Source organism: Polypterus senegalus, chromosome 13, assembly GCF_016835505.1.
Source record: "Polypterus senegalus isolate Bchr_013 chromosome 13, ASM1683550v1, whole genome shotgun sequence".
NCBI classification, from domain to species: domain Eukaryota; kingdom Metazoa; phylum Chordata; class Cladistia; order Polypteriformes; family Polypteridae; genus Polypterus; species Polypterus senegalus.
In genome coordinates this window covers 69891680-69915379 of record NC_053166.1, presented here as the reverse complement: position 1 = coordinate 69915379, position 23700 = coordinate 69891680, and the positions used below count along the sequence as shown (strand labels likewise).

At 37.4% G+C, this 23700-nt stretch overlaps 1 protein-coding gene across 2 annotated transcripts in view; it reads left to right on the top strand.

Annotated features, from left to right (window-relative positions):
* The window catches only part of srpk3 (SRSF protein kinase 3), a 94409-nt gene extending 77848 nt beyond the window's left edge, over window positions 1-16561 (top strand). For both annotated transcript variants that reach the window (XM_039774991.1, XM_039774992.1), the window contains 7 exons: window positions 3749-4064; window positions 6044-6331; window positions 7036-7133; window positions 8710-8817; window positions 13873-13942; window positions 14035-14127; window positions 15396-16561. In XM_039774991.1, the coding sequence (XP_039630925.1) occupies window positions 3749-4064; window positions 6044-6331; window positions 7036-7133; window positions 8710-8817; window positions 13873-13942; window positions 14035-14127; window positions 15396-15580 (1158 nt within the window). In that variant the 3' untranslated portion in view covers window positions 15581-16561. The remainder of the gene's footprint in view (window positions 1-3748; window positions 4065-6043; window positions 6332-7035; window positions 7134-8709; window positions 8818-13872; window positions 13943-14034; window positions 14128-15395) is intronic.
* The last annotated feature ends 7139 nt before the right edge of the window (window positions 16562-23700 follow it).

Here is a 23700-nt window from a genome sequence, read left to right as displayed (position 1 = left end):
ACAGCATGTCTGCTGAGAAAATAATTTGCTGTGTTCTTCCATCTGTTGTAGATCTGTATACATCTTGTGTCACTAACCAAGACAAAAAGGATCACCACAGAGTCATCTCACCCAGCTCATTACTTATTACAAAAACTCCCTTCTGTTAAACACTTCAAGTCAATTAAAACTAAAACTAACAGACACCTCAGTAGTTTCTTTGTCCGAACCATAGCCCCCTCAAACCAGTAATTTAGACTGTCTTCTTTGTATATTCATGCATTCTGTCAAACACTGTATGAAAATGTGTGTGTGTGTGTACAGTATATGTACATGTATGTGTGTGCATGTGCATACATACTACACACTCTCACTTGCACATCATCATTTTAGATGTCCTTTATAATTGTACTATTTTACAACTTTGTATGAAGTTTTTCTTTTTAACTTATGCTATTTCTGTAATTTGTCTTTGTGTTCTGTTATAAGCAGCTCCAAATTAACCAAGTCAAATTCCTGTACTTTAAGTACTGGCAAATAAAAGTGATTCTGTTTCTGATAATTGAGGAAGGCAAACTGCACTTTGGAATCCAAATTATTGTTAAATGATGAAAGCAGATGAATTAGTAGAAGTCAAAATACTAATCCTCATTTTTAGAGCTTGACACCAAAATACTGTTGTAACCTGCTGAAAATGTGGTATTATGGTGTGGTTTCTCAGGATTTGGTTGTTGCAACCACATCTGCCAGGCATTTCCTGTGTCTGTGTGAACAATTGGGTTTGGATTTGCATGAAGCAGGATGAAGGCCATGACCTAGTGATGAAGGTCAGCCATGTCCTTAGAATCTGCATCTTGGTCACACTTTGGAAATGACCAGGAGAAAATTGTTAAGATGATCTACAATGATATCCCTGGGAAAAAATAAATTTAGAGTTACCAATCCTAATCAAAACTTATTTTTTATTATGCTTTTTATTATTGTGCACTATACATTAATGATTTGTTCATTCAGGTTTCAAAGTTAGAACATTTTATTACAACTGAAGGCCTAATTTTTTTTTCAGAAACCTAAACTTTATTTTTTTTAGAAAATAAATGAACACAAATAGGACTACATCCATAAAATATATTGATCATTGAAAATCTATAGATAAATTAATAATGACTTTTTGAATTCTATATCTTAATGAATTCTCGAAACTCGAAAGGATGTAATTGAGCGATAGATTCTTTTGTTTCCCTCTATGTAGTGTTCTGCCAGGCTGAGTGCTTCATGGAGTTTACTCATACAACTGGCATTCAAGTTTTGGGTTGACTGCTTTGTCTGAGGAGGGAGGTGATGCATATGCTTGGAATTTGATATTACACAACCTGTGAACATATTGCATTCAAACTTCACAACTTCTGAAGATAAAAGACAAGATAGCTGCAGCCATGGACGCTATGCTTATTCAGTGCCCTCTGATTAGGGTTTGGCATATGTGGGGGTTGCAGTGCACCTTGAAATTTTGGGAAACAAGTGGAAGTAATGGGATTCAAATAACTGGCAGATCAGTGAAATTACCATTGACAAGTCCATTGTTCTGGAAGTTGTCTCTGAAACAGTGTTTGCTAACTGCTGGAGGTCTGGCATAACCAACTGTACATGGTGGCCACAGGCCTTCTGCAGTATAGAAATCTGTGGTATATTATTCTCTTGTGCCTATGGAATATTTCATTTTGTGGCTTTGCATTTGTAAATGTATCCTAGATTGAAGTTTGCTTAAGACAGGAACTGTATCTTTTGGAGCTGCAGTAATAAGCCAAATGCTGACAAAGGCTGCATTCAGTCAGTATCCTCTCTCTCCTGAAGCAGAAGCATTGCTTTAATACTAAAGAATTTTTTTCTTTTCTTCTCATTCAACCCTCATTTTCTACATATATCCCTTTTTCCCCTGCAGTGGGCTGGCACCCTGCCCGGGGTTTGTTTCCTGCCTTGCACTCTGTTTTGGCTGGGATTGGCTCCAGCAGACCCCCATGGCCCTGTAGTTAGGATATAGCGGGTTTGGATAATGGATGGATGGATCCCTCATTCCTAACTGGCCTGCAATGCATTGCAAACCCATGTAGAGTTGGTTTCTACTTAATGCTGAATACTGTGGTGAGACCTGGCGCCAGTGGCACCAAAATGTAAAGGTGTAAGGTGTTAAGTCCTGTACCAAAACCATACATTGTAAGATAGACTCATGAGATTTGTTGGTATGTATGTTCTTTGTAACTTGAGAGTAAACATAAAATAATGTATTTCAACATTTTTGAATGTGCTCTTGTACTGTTCTTTGTGATTCTGGACACATGCACAGTCCATATTCATATTGAGTAATACATACATTACATACATATAGTGAGTGAGCTGTTATATATTACCTCTTTAGTAGTCATTTTTTTCTGTTGTTCAGTTTTATTCATAGTCATCAAAACTTAACCTACATTTAAACTCAGCACTGTAGTGCAAACTGCATTTTCAAAAACATGAAATAAAGTAATAGTAATTCTAGACTTCAGATCTAATGAGGGGAAGGTGAAACAAATTTGAAGCAAATTTTTTGAGGCCCAAACAGTGTGGAGTACCATATCTGAAAGATAATTGGCTCCTGTTATTTTGTACTGCTGTCCTTAAAATTAAATCTTGCGTTATACAATTAAAATGAATGAATCTTAAAAAAATGTAGTCATGTTATTGTTTTTCAATACCGTCCTTCTTTGGGAGGGTTGACAGTGCGTCTTCATGCCTCACAGTCTTCTCTCGCCTGGACCGCTTTTTGATTCCTGTCCTGGTCCAGTCAGAAATATTCGTCTTCTCCTCTGTCATCCTCCACTGCATTTTTCTTCTGTGCAACCCTGAATGATGTCTTTCTCCATATAGCTAACTTTCCTTTTAATGTGCCCAAAGTAGCCAACTCTCTTACTTTATGAAATAGTTCTTTGGTTTCATTTAGCTGTCCAATAACCCATCTGTTAGTATGGTATTCTTTCCATGACACTCTTATAGCATACTGTATATTGTCTTTGATGTTGAGAATTTATTGTGAATAATCCAAAGCTAATTGGAGTGAGTTTTGTTTATATGTGTAATTTTTTCCCTCTCTTTGAGGCCTTGTCTTATGTTTAGAGTTTTTTTCTTTCTTGATAGCATTGAATCTTCATGGCAGGTTTTATCCCTTTTGTTGTCCTGTATGTGTGGAGGCAATGATGTCACTGGTTTGTTCACCCTTCTTCACTCACTGTCCATCACTGTGTCTTTCTTGGTCATTCTTAGAAACAAGAAACCCAGCTTTATAAAAAGTGTACGCTACTTTTTTTTCCTTTTTTTATTTCTTAAGCACGGAAGCTTTCTTAGTGGAATGGCTTTTTGTATGCATTTTATTTCAGTTGTTCAAGGCGGATTCTGGCCTGTTTTATTAAGCACTTTGCATTTGTGCTTAGCCATGTCGTCCATTTCTGTTTACTGGTCCACCACTGACAGCTGTGTTATGGTTTGGGTGGGGGGGATAAGGAGTGACTGCTAGTTTCAAATTTCTGTGAAGGTTTTAGTCAATTTTTAAGTTTCCCTTCTTTAGCTGCTTAAAGACAAGTCCTAAATCTGCCACTATTTGATTTATCTGGTCTTTTCTGCATGGAGTTTGTTGGTGAATGTAATGAATGGTGTGAAATTTAGCCACCTGTATCTTAAGATGAATTTATTTTAGCTAGCTTTAAATGCTGATTGGAATATCTTTTGTTTACAGACGGGTAAGATTTCAAAGAATAAGAAGAAAAAGATGAAGAAGAAGGAGAAGAGACAACAGCGACTACTTGAAGAAAGACTTAAAGACATTCAGAAAATGGAGGAGTTAGATGGGTCTTCCCTACCCTCTCCTTCCCTCCCACTGTGTACTCAGAGCCCACATCTACCACTGCCTTCCCTGACCTGTGCTACCACAGGCAGCAATGGAGACTTGCATTCTCAGAGAAATTCCTGTCCTGTCTGCTCTCCAGTAAGAGGAAGCCTTCTATTGGAAGAACAAGAGTTTGAAGGAGGGTTGGAAAAGCAGCCTATTGAGAGTGAGTGGTTCATGTTGAGAGAGACAGTATAATGAAGGGAGCTTGTGGCACAGATCTTTAGGACTATATAGTGTGCTTATGAGTTAAAAATGTTAAGATTTGTATTGGATGTGATGAGGATGGAAAGGATTAGAAATGAGCACATTAGAGGGTCAGCTCAGGTTGGTCAAAGTCAGAGAGGCGCAATGAAGATATGAAACAAGATGATCTGCTGTGGTGACCCCCTAACGGGAGGAGCTGAAAGAAGTTTACTTACATTCACACACATAATCGGTTTAAGGCAGAAGCCTGATTTCTTAAATATTTGTGTTTACGTGAGCAAGTAATCTTCAGGTGTTCCTCTTTGTCAAAATTCTCTGGTCATTAAACTGCACAAATATGATCATCGGCCACGGTGAATCCTAAAATAAGCATGGCGTCTCAAGTAATTGTGTTGCGTCTTATACATATGTATAGTCAAACTGACACTCTGTTTATAGGGTTCTATTACCAGAATACATATTGCACCCTCTTTTTGTGCTTGCTGTGCAATTGGGCCCTGAAACGTGTGCTGATTTTCTTGCTTTACACCCAGTGCTGCTGGAATAACAGTAATGCAAGTATTTTTACTTCAATAAGAGTACTGCTTTAGCTTACTCGTTACATTACATACTATCTTACTGCTCTCAAGATTGTCTAGTTGAGTTTAGCACTGTACATTCAGCTCATCAGCATATATTTAGTGATTTCTGAAACACTGAGACAATTTATTTCAGCTAGAATAAGGAATAATGCAATCGCCTAAGCAGAAAAATCTACCTCTGTTAATCAGGTTTCTCAAAGGCTGAAAACCCGGTTTTTCTAACTGGAATAAGAGTTTACATAGCATTTTAAAAACTAGTTTCTGTGTGATCACTGGGTTATTGAGGCAATGTAAATGAGTTTACTGTGTTATGTCATCAACAGGTCAAATCTGCGCAGCACTAGTCATGGTATGGTCACTTCTCAGTTAAGAGAGGTCAGAAATCGACCATCTCAGCTTTTCAAATCCTGTAATTGTTGCTCATTAACTGTCCTCGCATTGCTATTTTTCTTGGTCATCCAAATGTTATAAAGGCTATTAAATTTAGGCTATTAATTTCAGTTAATACCAAATACTTTGTTGAGCTGACTGCATGAAAAAAAAATAGAAAGAAAGAACCGGGTGGACAGACAACATGAAAACTGTCAGCTGAAGCAAAGCACACAGGTGGTGTGGTGCCAGAATGAGACTGTATGGTTTCTCGTTTGTCACTTGTGTTTATAGACTGTTTCATGTTGGACTGGCTTTCATCCCATCCAGAATATACTAATGATGTGTTTACTAGACAAAATCCTTTTACAAAATGGAATGTCTAAAGGTGAACTCAACACACAGGAAAAAATACCTCTTCAGCAAAAACTGAGTGGTCACAGGCTCACCTTAGCAAAGATCCAACACATGCTTACATGGCTTTCCCAATAGATGTTCCCTGACACTTTGCATATTTTCATGAACAGATTGACTTTCCTTTTCTTATAAATTACATATTTAAGAGTCCAGGAACAGCTTTCAGTGCTGCTGGTCGATGAGGCTATGATACATTCCTATTGCCAAGAGTACTGTGTGCCCAGTACCTGAGTGTAACACATATGGTAAGAGAACACATCCACAAATACTGGCAAGTGAACCTCATTCAAAGCTGGTAAAATTTTATTCCATTATTATGCAATACATTTAAAGTTACACAACAGAATGTACAGTATTAGATCTGTTTTGAACAGTTATGCTTTTAGGGAAATTCATTTTATTGTCAACTTTTATTTTAATGAATTAGGCAGTAATTCATGTTGTCATTTACAGAAACAAAGTTAATTTGATAACAAACTGTAGTTGTAAATATTTGTCAATATTGAGGGGTAGTAGTCACATTTGTGCCTTTTTTTTTTTTTTTTTTTTTTTTTTACACCCACTCTTACAGATTCAAATCCTCAACACCTTCCATCCTCATTCCTTAAGACCTGCAAAATAAATGGATGCCAAACTGGAAGCTTGGAAAGTGCTGCCTGTAGTCCGTCAAGCGCTACTTCTTCTGGACTAGGTTATGAAGGTTGTAATGGCCACACATCTTCTGGGTATGGGCGTTTTACCAGCCCCGAGTCTCAGCTTTCAGAGATGTCTGGGTCTCTTCTTTCGCCTACGTCAGGTTCAGCTTTTTCTGGGTACTCTACCGAGCAAGACAGCAGGAGAGGAGTCCTTTCACCCAATAGTAAGCTTCAAATTTTATTGCGTCTACATGGCAAACAAAAAAATTGGTCCATGACTTCAAACTTAATCCACTGACAGCTAAAGGGGGAGCTGTTTTTGTTCCTACAATTCAGTTAATTAAAAAACACGATTATTTCACAGTTTCTAATTTTATTTTGATTGTACAATTTTCCAACAAGGTTTATTCACATTTTTGAAATGTGATAGCAGATGTTCTTGTGACAGCCATCTGCGGCCAGAAATACCTTTAAGAATACTATAATTAAATGATAGCAGATTTATTATATGTAGGAATGAACAATGGGAGAACATGAGGTAAAAAAAAAACAGCTGCCATGCTTTGTATTGGAGTCTGCCATGGCCTGTTTAAGTGATTACTGAATCCTGTCAATTAGACAATGTACTGTGACTTGTCCACTCCAGTACCTAACCAAAGTACTCACCTCCTGTCTCCCTTCAGACACAGTAAGGTTGGAAACTGGGGACAGCAGCATGTTTAATTTAGAAAGGAATAAAAATACAAGAGGGCACTGGTTGTATCAAACGTCTTTACCCCCAGCAGCCCTCAGTGAACTTTGTTGAGCCAATATGCCTCAGATAAACTGTTATAATCAAAGGAGTACTAAAACCCTAATGGTTCAATTTGATCAGTGTTGTTTATTCATCTCTCTGAGTTTAGTAGCCTCTGCCTCTCTTCTGTTTTAGCTTTCAGTGCTGCAGATTTTCTCTTGAATCCACTGGATCCTCAGAATGAAGATAAACTTAGTATCAAGATAGCTGACTTGGGCAATGCTTGCTGGGTGGTAAGCAAATTTTGAATATCCTTGAAAGGGGTGAAAAGCATATTTGCTTGTAGGTAACTAAAAGCCTTAGGGTCTAAAGACTGCATTACAGTGTCCATTTGTCTAGATTTTCATTTCCTGTCCTCCACAACGTGGGTGCAAGGAAAAGAATAATAGTCCACATTTTTAAATGACAAATTCGCCGTCTTTAACAGATCAAATCAATTTGCTGTTACTGCCACATATACATACTGCATTGCGGGTATTGTACAATGTAATCTGTCTTGTCCATAACAACCATGTCATCAATATAAACAGATGTAATGATATTTTTGGGGGGCTATCAGTGAAAATGTATTCTGTCATCAGCAAGTGAATAAAAATGGGTTTTAATTTACTTATGGTTTAAGTATAGTGCAGGTCTATGTGTTAGTGAATGCCAATGCTATTCACATACTATATAGGAACATTGAAAGTGATATGACCTGCCTGAGTAAAATCTAAAGCAGAGGGAGCATTTAATGCCGAAATGCATAGAATAAAAATATATGTAGGAGATTTTTGCTATTGGTGTAAAGGAAATGAGCTACAACTTTAGAGAAAGTTACCTCAGCTGCACCTTTCTCTTTAATGCTGAGTAAATCTAAATGTTTCTGTTATTTGAATAATACATCCTTAAGTTCATTAATCATTTCCAATTTTTGTATCCCATGTATTTTGTGTTCCAAGTGTATTATCTGTAGAGTCTGTAGCTTAACAAATGCATTTTCTTTTGCTGCTTTATCTTTAAATCAAAGAAAATGCCGGTTTTAATCATGGTGGCTGTAAGGATCTCTCCTTCCTACCTGAAATCTTTAAAAAAATAGAATTTAAGTCCTCATGCTGATATTTTGAAGAATAAACAGCTTATATTTTGTCTTTTCTCCAGATTTCAACTCAACATTTGCAATCTAATGGATCAATAATTTAAAAAATGATAAAAGACTGCAATTTTGCTCATATTTAGCTTTATCTTGCAACAACTAGTCTGCAAACCTAATTGGACATCACTATTTTCTTAAATTCATACAAAAGTTAACTCAAGCACAGTAATGACGAAGTTTATAACTGCATCATTTTGAAATGCAAGAACCATCCAAGTACATGGATAGTTCACGAGCGACAAATGACTTGAGGTGTAGTAAGCATAAGTAAGAAATTAATATATTCATGAATATAAATAGAAATGAATATATAACTGTAATAGTTAGGCTGGACTTGAGTGAAAATGAGGTGACACAGGCACCAGCAAGAGATTAAGTGGGATTCCAAAGTGGGATTTTAGCTTGGTAAACAAGTGAGCAATGTCAGTTGCTTTTAGATTATGACACAAGTGAAAATTTGATATCGCTGATGAATTAATCACATCATACCCCAGTATGAGATTGACTTTGTACTGCATTGGAATGAAGTTTTGATAGATTTCCTTACAAATTGCACTAAAATATCTAGAATTTGTTTAATGTTTCATTTGTTTTTTGCATTCTGCATGAGTTGGTTTACTTTAGAATAACTGCTCTTGCTTCTCAGAAGTTAAAGAATTGTTTTCTTCTTCTAGCACAAGCACTTTACTGAGGACATTCAGACACGGCAGTACCGGTCTATAGAGGTTCTGGTTGGAGCAGGGTATGGCACTCCGGCTGACATCTGGAGCACAGCTTGCATGGTGAGAAATATTATATGTAGTGATCATGATTGGACAGGAAAGTCTGGGCCAGAGACAGAAAAGTGAGTGATTTTTCATTAAGTGAGTGAAGGTCTGCCCATCTTGAAGGTGTTTCAACACCTGCTCTACTTGGTCTTATATGGTTGTCCAGTGATGTGAAATAGAAAATGATGTACCTTCTTTCAGTTTTGTGGTTTTACATTTCAGGACATAATCAACACACATTATGTCCCTGCTAAAGCTTAAAATTGGGTAAATCTAACGTCAGATAGCAGAAAATATGTAATGACAAAGGAACCAGCAGTTCTTCATCTAACTTGTTTCCGTTTACACCAGTGTATACCTGTATTCATCTTGAACCATTTGGTTTAATAAAATATTTGGTCGGAAACTTAAGAAGAGAAAAAATAAAGGAATAATAATTATTCATTCGCTTCAGGCTACATGTTATTTGGATGACATCCTTGGTCCTTTAAAGCCACCAGCTTACCTCCAGTCTGGCAGTTCTGTTTTGGACTCTGTCTTGTGAACATCTCTGTTTAATTATTTAAAACTTTTGCAGCCAGGATACAATATATAGGTGGCTGCCCCAAACCTTTATGATGTCTGGAGTAAATTCCTTGTTACACCATAAAAACAAAATGTTGCAAATCAATCAAAAATCATTTTTAAAACATACAGCTTACCAATGACTCCCCTTCAGCAATTAAAGATAAAAACACATCATCTGACTCATTGTTATACTTAGAAAATACTAATATAAATGGAGGGGAAACAACTTATGAACATTTTTAAGTGATGTCTCTTTAACCTGTTTTGTAATATAGTACATCACAGGAATTGTGAAACTAATCACCAATTTGTTATCAAACACTGCATTCCAGAAAGAGAAAGCAAGGAGGGAAGAATTGGAGTTTGCATGCATATATATTCTTCATAGAACTTTTATTACATTTATTATCCTTGATTCCCACACAATCCAAAACATTGTTTGTACTGTAGCGCTACAGACTCCAGTGCATTTTACTGCTGGCGGGAGTGCTGGGTGTTTATATGGCACCTTGTGTGTGTCAGCAGCTACAGCCTCGTACATTACACATCAGTAAAATCCAGGGCTACATTGTCCAATGACTATTAAATCTTACAATGTGCATTTATTCTCTGACATTTTCTCACAGGCAGCAGAAAAATACAGCTTTTAAACGATATAAAAAATTAAAATTGAAACATTTTTATATCTGTCCAGTTGAATTAGTTAATTCCAAGACAAGTTCTTTAAAGCTGTTTTTCTGAAAACATTATTTAAAATCTGATTTGTTAGGGAATCAGTTTGCTAATTTTGTAATATTTAGTATTATAAGATTTATATTTGCATCATTAGCTGGCTACAAAAGCTTACTAAAGAGTAATGTTTAATGGATGAGTCAAAATAATTAAAATTTCAATTATTACAAACCCCTGGTTCTTTAATTGTCCAAATCTGTACCTCTTCTTCTTCTTTTTTTTAACCTTTCTCCAAACTTTAAAGTTTCCTTTTGTGAAAACAATCTTGTTAGTTTTACATTACTCCATTATTTCAGAACTATTGTAAAATGGCCTTTGTTGCACAAGTGATCAAATTTTGTTATTGCTTAGCCTTAGTACAAATCTGGAATTAAAAGATTAACCGGACTGATGTTCCATCTAGCTAATTAATCTTTACCAATCACATATATGCCATACTGTCTGAACTAGCTCCATAATGAAATGAAAGTAAAATTAGCGAAAGCCAGGGCATGTGTTCCTAAGGTTGTTTTTTTTTCATGTCTTCTGTATTTTTTTTTTCTTCTGAACATGTTTTGATTCAGTGTTGTATTATCACCAGTGTTGGACATTTTATAGGTAGTTTTTACTCAATTTTTTCTTATATATTATTGTGCCTTCCAAAGTAATTTGTCTATTTCAGTCGTACATGAGTAGAGTAGTGACATTCACTATCAGCACTGTTGAAAAGCTTGTAGCTTTACGTTATCAGAATTTTGGTATTGTGACTTCCTTAGCGAGGACAGCACACTGATGATTGTGATTTTTGTGGTTATTTCTGGGGAAGGAAGCCAGCCCAGTTCATGCTATTGCAGGATGTGTTGTCAAGAGGTTTTAATGTTCATATTTTATTGTTAAATGCAAAGCATATATAGGCTGTTGTGTTTTTTTCCTGGCTTCCAGCTCTTCGTATAAAGCATGTTAATCCCGGCACAATATGTAGTATGTACTATCTACTCCGCTATTATAATGATGTTATTAGGTTGTTGTTGACTTAGTATAGATACAAATATTCTTCCAAATGAAGATGCTTAACACACTTATTCAACATGTTAGGGGTTGGGGAGAGTGGGCCCTTTAGACTTGGGATCTATCTCTGGCTACGAGTACTGAAATTGGGAGAGGGTGTCTTCTGAATATTGTGGGTTTTTTTTTTGTTTTTTGTTTTTTTTTGCTAAGTAAATAATGACAAATATAACCTATTTTGTGGTTTTTGTGACCTGTGATTAGAGTTATCTGATTTTTGAGGCCTTCGATAACTAGATGAGTATTAATGCTCTAACATGTAAAACCATAACATTGAAATAAAGTATACTTTTTTTCATTTTTAAACACCTTATTTATGCGCTAACATCTCATTTAAAAGAATTGCTGATATTCATTAATTATATGATAAATAACAATTTTTCTGCATTAGATTACATTTGTGCAAAACAATTCTAAATGAAACAAGAAACCTGACATTTGATAGCCTTTGCAAAGACTCATGATTATCATTACAAGTGAGATATAGTAAAGCTTATTTTATTAAGTGCTTTCTATATCTACAGTATGTTTAGGGTGTGTATTGTGAATCTTTGCATGTCTAATATTTTCAGAAGGACTTTCAGAGCATATTTTTTATCCTCCTTTGTTGAAGAGCAGTTTCTAATGTACTGCAAAGCCAGTGCATCCCTGATGCATAGCCAGATAACAGCTTTGCTTACTCGAGTTCCTAACAGTTTGCAGTTTTCATTTGCCATGCAGCCCATGTTTTAACATTTTACCTGCTTCTTTGTTGAAGCCATACTTGCATTATTCATCTGGGTATAAGTTGGGGAAGGCTTTGCATGGCTGTTTTGGGGTTTTCCTGACAATACTTGGGTACAAGGTGAGGTATGGCAGGATAGCCATAAAGTTTAAGAGTCAATATAATTTACAAATCATGTACAATCTGTGAATAAAGAAATGCATCCTATTAAATATTTTTTCTTTCTTAATACTGTATATATGGAAATATCAAGATTGATCTTTATTTAAACCGTATCTAGAAATAGCAGACACTATACAACACTTTGTAGTCTGTTGTATAATTTAAATAAATTTCACATGTGGAGAAAGTAAGTACACCTCTACATTTATCACTACCTCAGATACCTAAAATTAGAATCTGGTGCATCAGATCAGGCGCACATGATGAGAACATTATTAGAGAGGATTTTGAAGGAAACTGTCTTATTTAAACCTGTGACATTTAGATTGGTTTGCTCTTTTTGTTAAAGTGTGTGTTATTACCATGACTAGATTGAAAGTGCTCTCTGAGGCCTTCAGAAAGAAGGTTATACATGCCTAGGAATTTGAGAAGGGATTTAAAATGATCTCTAAACAATTGGAAATTAACGGTAGAAGATCATTTGCAAGGTAAGAAGATTTTAAGCAACTGCCAGCTTATCCAGACCAGGCTGCCTAAAGCAAGTTCAACTCAAGAGCACAATGAAAGAAATTTAAATAAGACACTAAGAACCCAAAAATTTTATCACAGGACCTACAGATAGCTCTTACCAGTGTTGACAGCAAAACATATGAGTCTATCATTTGAAAGTGGCTGCACAAATTAGATCTACAGGAAGAAACCTTTGCAGTTCAAAAAAGAACATCAGGATAAAACTAATGTTTGCCCATGAACACCTAAGCAAAGACCAGGAATTCTGGAGCAATGTGCTCTGAACAGATGGTTACTGTATTTGGCCACAGTAACATAAGACATGTTTGGTGAAAACCAAAGTCAGAATTTGACCAGAAGCACCTGATACTAACTGTAAACCGTGGTGTTGCAAATGTTATGGTTTGGGGCTGATTTTGTGCATCACTTCCTGGGCAGCTCAACAACATTGAATCTGCTGCAAATTCTTCGTTATACCCGAGGATGCTTAATAATGATGTGAGACCATCTGTCAGAAGATAGAAGCTTGGCCAAAAGTGGATCTTGTAACATGACATGAACCTTAAACATACCTGTAAATCCACTAACAAATGGCTGAATGCCAGGTTCTGGAACGGCTAAGTAAGTGCCTTGATATTAATCCCATTGAGATGCTATGGTAGGATTTAAAACAAGCTGTGCACACAAGACATCCCTCCAACATCGCAGAGCTTAAAGAATTCTGCATGGAGGTGTGAGAAAAATGTCTCAGCCTCCTATTTGTGGTTGTTTCAGCCAAAGGGGGCAATTTTAGCTATTAAAGCCAAGGGTGTACTTGCTCTTTTCATAGGTGGAAATGGGATATTTGTTATTTTTTTCAGTTGAATAATTTATTGAAAAGTCCATTTTTTTTTCCACAATTACATCATCAGCATCTAAAGATACTGTTTAAATGAAGCTCAAATGATATGTCCACATATGGCACAGGCACAGGTTATTGATATGCCTTCAAACACTCCATGAAACACCAGGCTAAAGCACAGTATGGGCCCCCTAATGGCATGTAAACCATAATCAAAGAATAATGAAGAAAGGTGACGGCATACTGTACTGTTACTTTTGGTCTGCTTAAATGTTCTGCCTTTTTTTTTTCCCCCCAAAGGGGAAAAACCCCCATTCCCACCCCAGAATCAGAAAAGGTTGGTTGCAACACTAGAAACTTTGAGAAAACACTGCAGTATAGGATAGAAGAATATTTGAAATGCCCTTCCTGAATTGTTTGTTTGTTTTCCACATATCCAAAATATGCCATCAGAGATTCTGCTAATACTTTTTTTTTTCTCTCTCGACAGGCTTTTGAGTTGGCCACTGGTGACTACTTGTTTGAGCCTCACTCTGGTGAAGACTACACTCGAGATGAAGGTATGCCATGTAGGCAGAGTCTAAGGACTTTATTTATAGTTTTGAAAAACAGTCCTTATTCTGTGCAATGGTGTCTTTATTTGTCTTTTCAGATCACATTGCTCATATCATTGAACTTTTGGGAGTGATCCCACCTCACTTTGCACTGTCTGGAAAATATTCTCGAGAGTATTTCAACAGAAAAGGTAAGAGCATCAAGACACATGTCATTTATTTACTTTGCTTCCCAAAAGAGGTATTATACACTCGGTGGCCACATTATTAGGTCCACCAGGTCATTAATGCAAAGAGACAAATGTAACTGGATGTGTAGAATGCAGGGGGATTAGTTTCTATTCAGCCATACATTAATATTGGCAGGACACACAACTTAAATGACTTTGACTAAGGTATGGTTGTTGATGTCAGACCCAGTGATATCATTGCCTGATTGTTCTCTAATTTCTTGATTGGGAAGGGTACTAATCAGGTATACAGAAGATTAACTGTTTTCATGTCACTTGAATGTGTGCCTGCATCTTGGGCAACCCAAAAACTGCCCATCATTTCAAAAAGGTTTGGTCAAACTTAATGAAACTACATGCATAATAAAGCTGAACCAACTTTAAATCGCGGCTACTGGGCGATTCAAAAAATTAATGGAGAACAGTGGGACATGGGGGTCATGGCAAAAAATGCACAACTACGAAATGACCAAGTCAAAGTTTATAAACGCTTGCATGCATATTACTGTTACTACAATTTAAAATGTAGAATTTAAGGCCTTTGAAAAGCTCCATCTGTAAATGGAGTTGTAATTCATGGGCTACAAAACCACATTGTCACACCAAAACAGTTCAGCCGATACAAATGAATTTGCCATATTCTTTAGGTTCAGTCCTACGAAGAGTGAAGGCCACGTTCCATATCAGTGATTAAATGGAAGTGACGATGATCTTTCAACATGAATATGGGTTTAATAGATGGAACAACACGAAAAACTGTTGTTTTGCCCAACTTACATTCTGTATTTATGATTTAGTTATTCAGTAGGTCATCCAGTTTATTTAGGTAGGATTATTTATTCAAATATATGTGGCGTTTATTCATTAAACTACAGTAAACCAGAAATACAAAAAGTAATGTTCATAATATTTACAAGTAATGTTCATGGTTCCCACATGGTATGGATCTACCAAACTTATGAAATTATACAGATACACTCTGGCAATGGTGGGTGTGTCATCTACTTTTAAGTTAAGAAGTAGACTTGTGTTTCTGGCCTGACAGACTTGTAAGTTCTAAATAGATGTCTCACAATTTCAGAAACATTCAGGAAATGCCTTCTTAAAAGTTAAGCTACTATAAAAGCAGACCCGTGAAATGAATCTGTAGAGTGAGCGTCACAGTGAGAGTGACTTTTTCAAAAATGAATCCTAATAATGCCTTGTTCATTCCTCTTCAATTCACACAGGAGAGCTGCGGCACATCACAAACCTGAAGCCCTGGGGCCTGTATGAAGTACTACTGGAAAAGTATGAATGGCCACTGGAGCAAGCTGCTCAGTTCAGTGATTTCTTGCTACCCATGATGGAGTACATCCCTGAAAAACGAGCCACTGCTGCTCAGTGCCTCCAGCACCCTTGGCTGAACTCCTAGCCTCGGAGACAAAGGCTCTTTCCAACTTCTGCTCCCTGTTTTGGTTAACCAACATGACCCTGTCCTACCGGAGACATATGGGGAGGGAAAAATCCATAATACGGTGACTCTTTACATTTGATTTAAAAACCTGATACCTCATGCCCCATGAAAAAGATTGAGATTTTCTGCAAGAAACATTGCCTGCTACTCATTATTTCAAGTTTGATTCTTTTTTTTTTATTAAGAAAAATGGACGTTTTCACCTCTGAGAGACTTAACCAGTGCCTTGAAAAAATTGTTTTTGACTTCAGCACAAAAGTGGATTTTATTGCGCCTCCCCTGGAATTGGTGTGTGCCATCCCAGCCATAGGAGCTGTAGGCAGGCCAAGACTTCACTAAAAGTGGAGCCCTGACCCATGGTGGCCTAGGAGATGTTATCAAGTGAAAGAAAATGAATATTAAAAGGACTTTAAATGGAAGCGGGTTTTAGCAGTTTACATGTGAGAGAAAGCTCTAGTAGGAAGAAGCAAGGTCAAGAATCATGCGGTCAAAGTTGATCATCTGCAAGGCTCTGGAAGCTAATGTTGCAGTCAGTCAGTGGAAGTTCAGCAGGGATGGAATGAAAAGAAGGCTCAGAAGTTAATAGAATCATGACTGAGTTGTGGTAACCTCACAGCCCTGTGATAGTTTTTCCGGACTGGCCACCCATCTTTTATTGGAGTGGTACCATCTTTTATGTAAACCAAAGTACTACATACATTGTATATGTGTAGTCTTCAACAAATTATTTTAAGGAAAATGCTCTCCATCTCTCTCTTTTATTATTATTTTTTTAAGCAGTTTCCGTTGTTCATTTATTGTGGATCTCAACACAAAGCTGTGCTACTTGGCTCCAAAAACTCAGATTGGAAAAGTAACAAATCTGGGAAATTATGTTGGGCCAGTAAACCAACAAGTATAATAAAAGTTTCAGGTCTATAAAATATTTAAAATCTTTAATTTGTGTTGACTGCAGTATTTTTAAGTGTTTTTTTTTTTTTGCAGTGTAGTTTATAAATTGTGCAATACAAATACACACACTTTTTTCAGTTTTGAAAGTGAGCATGGATGCAGTCAAAGATTCTTTGTGTATTCTTTACTGTGCAGGTTGGTAGAATAACTTGTGTACAATATCACAAAATCACCATTTTTAACTTTTCTGACTTGTCCGTTCTCATGCACATCTGTTGGTCGTGTTAGTTTGTTTGTCGACTCTGATTTGGTCCACTTTTGTGTGATTGTCTACTGCAATGGAGTAACATCTTATCCACAGTTTGTGCTCAGACGTCTGAACAGAGAACATCGTGAAATGCAGAAGCAGTCTTGTCTCAGTTGCCAAATTTACCAGCCTTCCTACTTTTCTACACATTTTGCTGTCCAGAAGGTTCACAGCCATGCATGAAGAAAAGGCTGCTTGGAGTTCTGTTGTAATTCTGAAACTGTCAGTGCTTTCAGTTGTGATGTTGGCTATTAAAAAACAAGTGCAGCAAAGTGAGATTTAATAGAAGAATGTCCTTGTTTTAACTCCTACCTGTGACACTCATTTGATCAAGCCGAAGGTGTGTGAAGAGTGGCACAATCTTAACCAACACAGTAACAAAAGTGTTTTGGCTTCAGAAATTAATAATTTTGTTATGCTTTCGGGCATCTGTTGATGAAAAGAGATTCACTGATCTTGACTTTCCTGACGATGCTGCGATCTTCATGTAGCCAATGGAGGTTCTGATCGATACTCTTCAGAGACTGAGCGAGGAGTCAGAGTGGGCTTGTGACTTTCCTGGATAAAAACCAAGATCCAGGCCTTTAATGACTTTAATGGTCCCGGCCGGTTGAGCCATAGACATATATAGGAAGACACCACATTCACTGTGTTGCCCAGTAGACACAATACATCAGTGCGCCCGCCATATTGCAAGTGGCAAAAGTGCCATTTAAACTAATACAGGTAGATGTGGAAACCGGATTTGCTGATGAAAAAACGTTTAAAACAGTATCATTTCCATACAACATATTTTGGTGAATCGTTTAAATGCAATTATTTATATCCATTTCTACACTAATAATGGCAATTATTAAATCATAAAAATAATAATTATTATTATTAAGTAGTTCCTCCCATATAAGTAACATTTCTCGGACTGCCTTCTCCCATCTCTGTAACATTTCTAGACTTCGTCCTGTTCTTACACAACACAGTACTGAAGTATTGGTTAATGCCCAGTCGCCTCATGTATAGATTACTGTAATGCTATTCTATCTGGCATCCCACAAAAACGTATCCATAACTTACAACTTCTTCAAAATTCTTCTGACAGGATAATAACCTGCTGTTCTAAATCCTCTGAACATATTACACCTATTCTCTCTCAACTTCACTGGCTCCCTGTTAACTACAGAATACAATATAAAATACCGCTCTTCACATTTAAAGCTCCCCACAACCTCACTGATCTCCTACAGACTGACACTCCCTCTCACTCACTCAGATCCTGTAATTTGAGAGTTTTCAGTCTGGCAATATGGCACAGCCTTAGTTTGTGGAAGACAGACTAAAGACATGAATATAAAATGATGGCTGTCAGTTTCAAACTATGTTTCCTCAATGTGCTTCTTGAGAAAAAACACATCATCTGAACCAATCTCAGTCCGAACAAACTGATTGATCAAAGATATGCTGACAGCTTGCCTTAATGTCGACTGTCAGATAACACGCTCAGCTACTTTGACCACCTGGACTGTACCCTCAGAAGGAATCATCAAACCTCCTTTGTTTTTTAATGTGAGCAAGTGGTAGCTTTGATCATATGATGCCGGTACAGCATCTGTTACCAAACTAGCACGTCACACATCACAGGACAGCTTTCTCAAAATCACATCTAAGGGCTACCTCCCACTGCTTCCTGAGGTGGTTTTGGGAAACCTTCAAAATTTGAGAAATGTTAACAGCTAACAACAATCCACATAGTTAGTGACTAAATACGTTTAGCCAAAATGTTGTTTGGAGGCTCACTTGAGCACATAAATGCATAGCTTTGCTATCTTAGCCTGGCGTAGCTAAAGATTATAAAGCTGGATTTTCTAATGGCCAAATATAACCAAAACAATTGTTCAACCTTACTTATGAAATGTAATCCCCCTGTATCTGGTTTGGAGCATGCAGCGGTTTGTACAATCCCAAGCAGTAAATGCGTGAGGCATCTTTATCCATTACTTTGTTCCACAGCAGTGCCACTCGCAATATGGCGGTGATGTTGACGTATGATGTTGCTGGTCATGCGGCGTCTAGTAATTCTATGTCTATGGGTTGAGCTGCTGGACAACACCTACAAGTGATATTGTTATGGCTGGCAAACACTGAGTAACATTAGATGTAAGACTAAACTTACAAATCTATCTATTATGTAACTATCTCTGTAGTATATAGCAGTGATATTTTCTGCACTACTCCTCCCTGGAGCTATACGTTTATCTCTGGTGGATTTGAGTATCTACTAGAGATAGTCTGCACACAATATATTATAATGGCTATAAATGTTAAATATACTACATAGTATTATATGTCAGGACTGCCTGAGTGACGTTTGCATGTTTTTGCTGTGTCTGCATGAGTTTATCTTCCAATTCCTAAAAGTAAGAGTGACAGATTTGTGACTATGTATTGGCTCAGTGTGAGCGAGTGAATCCTGTGATGGACTGGCATTCATTCCCATCTTCCACCCAGTGCTTCTGGAATAGGCAGCTGTTTGCCACCTTCAAGTGGATAAGCAGGTGTGAGAGTTGATGTATGAAATGAATGCGTACAATGTGTCAGACCACAAGTGAAAGCTAACCAAACGGCATGGAAATCAGACATCACTAGTGTGGAGTGGGCCTCCCCTGACACCCATGTTAAATGTTCAAAATCCTGAAATCTTTTTTCTTCCTCTTTGTTTTTCCATGTGTAGGTGGCATGCTGGTTTATAATGGTGTATGGTCAAAGCATCAAACATAAAGTATACCCTGCAGTTCTTTGTATTTTGACATTTAATTGTGCATTTCATAGACAGAAATGCCTCCCAAAAACACACATCAGTCCTGGGGGATGCTTTGAGTTGTATAAGTGGGCCTCTACCAAACTTGCATAAACACACTAAGTCCAGGTCCTGATAAGGACTGGTTCCTGTGTCTGCTATTAACACGTTCCTTTAACTTTGGCTTTCAAATGTCTTTTGGTGATTGGTGATATCATATGAATCCCCAATTATTTTGATGACTTGTCAAGTTGTTCTTGAAGAACACGCTGTCTTCCATTTCAAAACCCCTTGAAACAACTCAGCTCTGCCCAAATCTGATGCTCAGTTTAGTAAGATGAAGCCTATCAGAGTGTGAATTTGGTATTGAAGGGATTTGAACTCTGGCATTGAGTTGGAGTTTAGCGCAGCAAAGGTGCAAGAGAATCGAGTCAATTCAAGTTTAAATAAATGGGATTATTCTTTAACTGAAGACATACTTATGTGCTGTTTCAAAATACTTTAGTGAAATGGAGAGGGCCTTAACTATAAAATGACAATATGGATTAAAGATCACCATCCAACATAAGCATGACCCTTTCCCTTCAGTTGACTGGACAGAAGGTGTAACTAAGTAATCATTTTTCAAACAAGCCTCTGTTTATTAAAACCACATTGGGTGGTGGCAGGGCTAAATGCTGCACCACCCCAGGTATAATCAGATCATATTTGCTGCACGAGTTTGGCAATATTCAAGAGAGCCCAAGGACAAAATCATAACACAGTGTAACATTTCATATTGTTCTACTGGGCTAAAAAAAGGTTATAATATTTTTCTGAATATTACTTATATTCCAATTATACTTTTTCAGATATAGATTACTAACAGATCTTAAGGTCATTATTATAAAACATAATACAAAATATTACTAACAGTATTTTGATACTGTTGGGTCTCAAGTTTGCAGATGACTGCAAAACAAAATCTTTTACGAAGTGTATGAAAACTATATTTACTAATTTTGCTCTTTGTATAGTCTTAAACATAATTCATGCAGTAATGTTAACAGTCTGTAAGTAACATGAATTTGAATACTGCTGAATCTCTGGGCTATTTTAAGGATGGCGATGTGTAGCTGAGCTTCTGTGAAGTACGCTTTAAGTAAAGTATATTGGAGGGAATAATAAAATTGTCATGAATATTGGGTTTTTGCTCCTATTGATAAAAAGAGTATGTTATGGGTAATACTGTTTACCCAAAAAAAAGAACAGGAACAATGACCTTCCTACTTCTGTATTTTCTTCTTTAGGGTGTTACCTGCACATCTCCCACAGTTTCCTTTGCTCTTATACAGCCTGTACCCTAACTCTGGACCACTTCGGACAATGACGGAATGGACAGAATGGTGCCACATTTCTGAAAGCTTCAAAGTGAGAAACAACAATTTGGAATGTTTAGGTAGGAAAATAAATAGCAGTGAGATGTCATATTTGCAGAATACGTTGAAATTCTTACTTGCATGTCTGACCAAAACACAACCCATCGCCACTGTCCGTGCCACTGGTTTAGTTATGCGTGGCAATCAAGCCTGAAAAACAGTAGCTTTGTAGACAGCCCTCACAATTATGTACTGTTGATTCAAAAGTGAGATTACTGCAAGTGGCCAGTCAGGGGCAAGGAGACCTAAGAAATCTTTCAAAATAAAAAAAAATGTATTCACCATCCTTTAAAACATGATTGGAACTAGCAATAAAGAATGCAAAGTTTTCTGAAAGAGACCAGGATTTGCGTTCCAGGTGATCCTTGGGTGGAGTTTCCATGTTCTCCTCACGTCTGTATGGGTTCTGGTTTCCTCCCACAGTCCAAAGACAAGCGGGTTAAGTAAATTGGCATTGCTAAAAAGTGTATGTATGAAGATGTGTTCACCATGTGATGGACTGGCACCCTATCCATTGTTGTTCCTGTTTGGTGCCTAAAATATTGCTTTTAGGTAAAGGCTCCAGCTGCCCTGGATAAGAAGTTAGCAAGATGGATGGATGGACAGACAAGGAAATTAACTTTCGTCTTCTTTTACAGAAGACTGTAACCATAAATAATGGTCCATTACTGGCAATTACTGGATGAAATGAACTTTGCATAAGTCATCAAACATACAGTATAAACTGAAATAATCCTACATTAATAGCACTACATATCCACTAGATGGCAGCAGCAAATGAATAATGTGACTTATTGAAATTGCTCAGAAGGAATGGCACTTTGTTTAGAATATTAACACCTGGGTGTGAATTGTAACGATTAACATACCCAATATAACAAAAATACTGAGCCTAAGTGGGGTACTATCATGTCGTGTCAAATGTCATATACGGCACAAACAGAAAGAGCATTTACTCACTGCTCTTAAACACAAACAGCCAGTGTGCCAGCTTCACAGCATCAACACACAGGTAGCCAGTAAAACATAATGGGTCTTCACTACAACATGAACATCGTAACACCAGTACTATACCAGAAATTGGCATTTCCTGATGACCTAAAAAGAAATCAGCTTACTTTATATTTATACACAATGTGAATGAAACAAACTTTATACACAATAGTTTCCTGGGAGTATTCCACAAAGCGCACTTATGAAATGAAGACTTAGCCAGTTAAGTCTCACTTGAGCAGGACTCCTTTTCCAACCAAGGCTCAGTATGTTCAATGAAGTCAAAGTGTTTCTCGTTAACTCAGGACAGGCTTAGGTAGTCCACAATGATACATGCATTATTAAAAACATCAATCGTCGTTCAAAAAGCATAGAGGAGAATGCAGTATAGGTTGCTGAATACCTGTGGCTGTACGTGTGAAACTGCTGGGATATATGGCATACTGTATTATGGGACAACCTGGAAAAGCTTAGAGTTGAATTTTCATAAAATAGAAGGACATGTAACAGAGACAGTAGCGGTCTTTTCAGCATTTGATTAAGAAATAATAGATGATCTACAATAACACAAAGGAAATATGTTCACTATTAAAAAGCAAGAGAGGCTGGGCGGCAAACAATTAGCATAGACTATGGAACTAGCGGGCCGCCTCAGCTTGAGCTATTTTTAGCCTATAATAATGTGCCAGCAAAATTAAGTGTGAATTCCTCCTGATAAAAATAACAATTAAACCATGCCATGTCTAGACCAGTCCAAAGAAAGGTATTTCATATATACTGCACAGCCCCCACTCCATATACAGTTTGGCGGAGTGGTGGCTCTGAGGATAGATAGGGATTTGCACTGGCAATCGGAAGGTTGCCGGTTCGAATCCTGTAAATGCCAATTGAGCAAGGCCCTTAACCTGCAATTGCTGAGCGCTTTGAGTAGTGAGAAAAGCGCTATATAAATGCAAAGAATTATTATTCTTATCTGTAATCCTGTGGCAATGTAGACTCAGCGACTACGCAGAAGAAGTCGATATACTCAGCACCCAGCATGTTTAAATAGGAGCTTTAGAAAAAGCAGAATGTCATTAAAGAAAACATACGTATATACTGCTGAAAGAAATTAAAGGAAGACTTTTTAATCAGAGTATAGCATCAAGTTAGTGAAACTTCTGGGATATTAATCTGGTTAGTTAAGTAGCAGAGGGGGTTGTTAATCAGTTTAATCTGCTTTGGTGTTAATGAAATTAACAACGGGTACACTAGAGGGACAACAAAGAGATGACCCCCAAAACAGAAAGGTGGAGGCTACTGACATTTTTCCCTCCATCTTTTCTGACTGTTTTTTTACTAGTTTTGCATTTGGCTACAGTCAGTGTCACTACTGGTAGCATGAGGCAGTACCGGGACCCTACAGATAGTCAGGTAGTCCAACTTCTCCAGGATGGCACATCGATACGTGCCATTGCCAGAAGGTTTGCTGTGTCTCCCAGCACAGTCTCAAGGGCATGGAGGAGATTCTAGGAGACAAGCAGTTACTCTAGGAGAGCTGGAGAGGGCCACAGAAGGTCCATAACCCATCAGCAGGACCAGTATCTGCTCCTTTGGGCAAGGAGGAACAGGATGAGCACTGCCAGAGCCCTACAAAATGACCTCCAGCAGGCCACTGGTGTGAATGTCTCTGACCAAA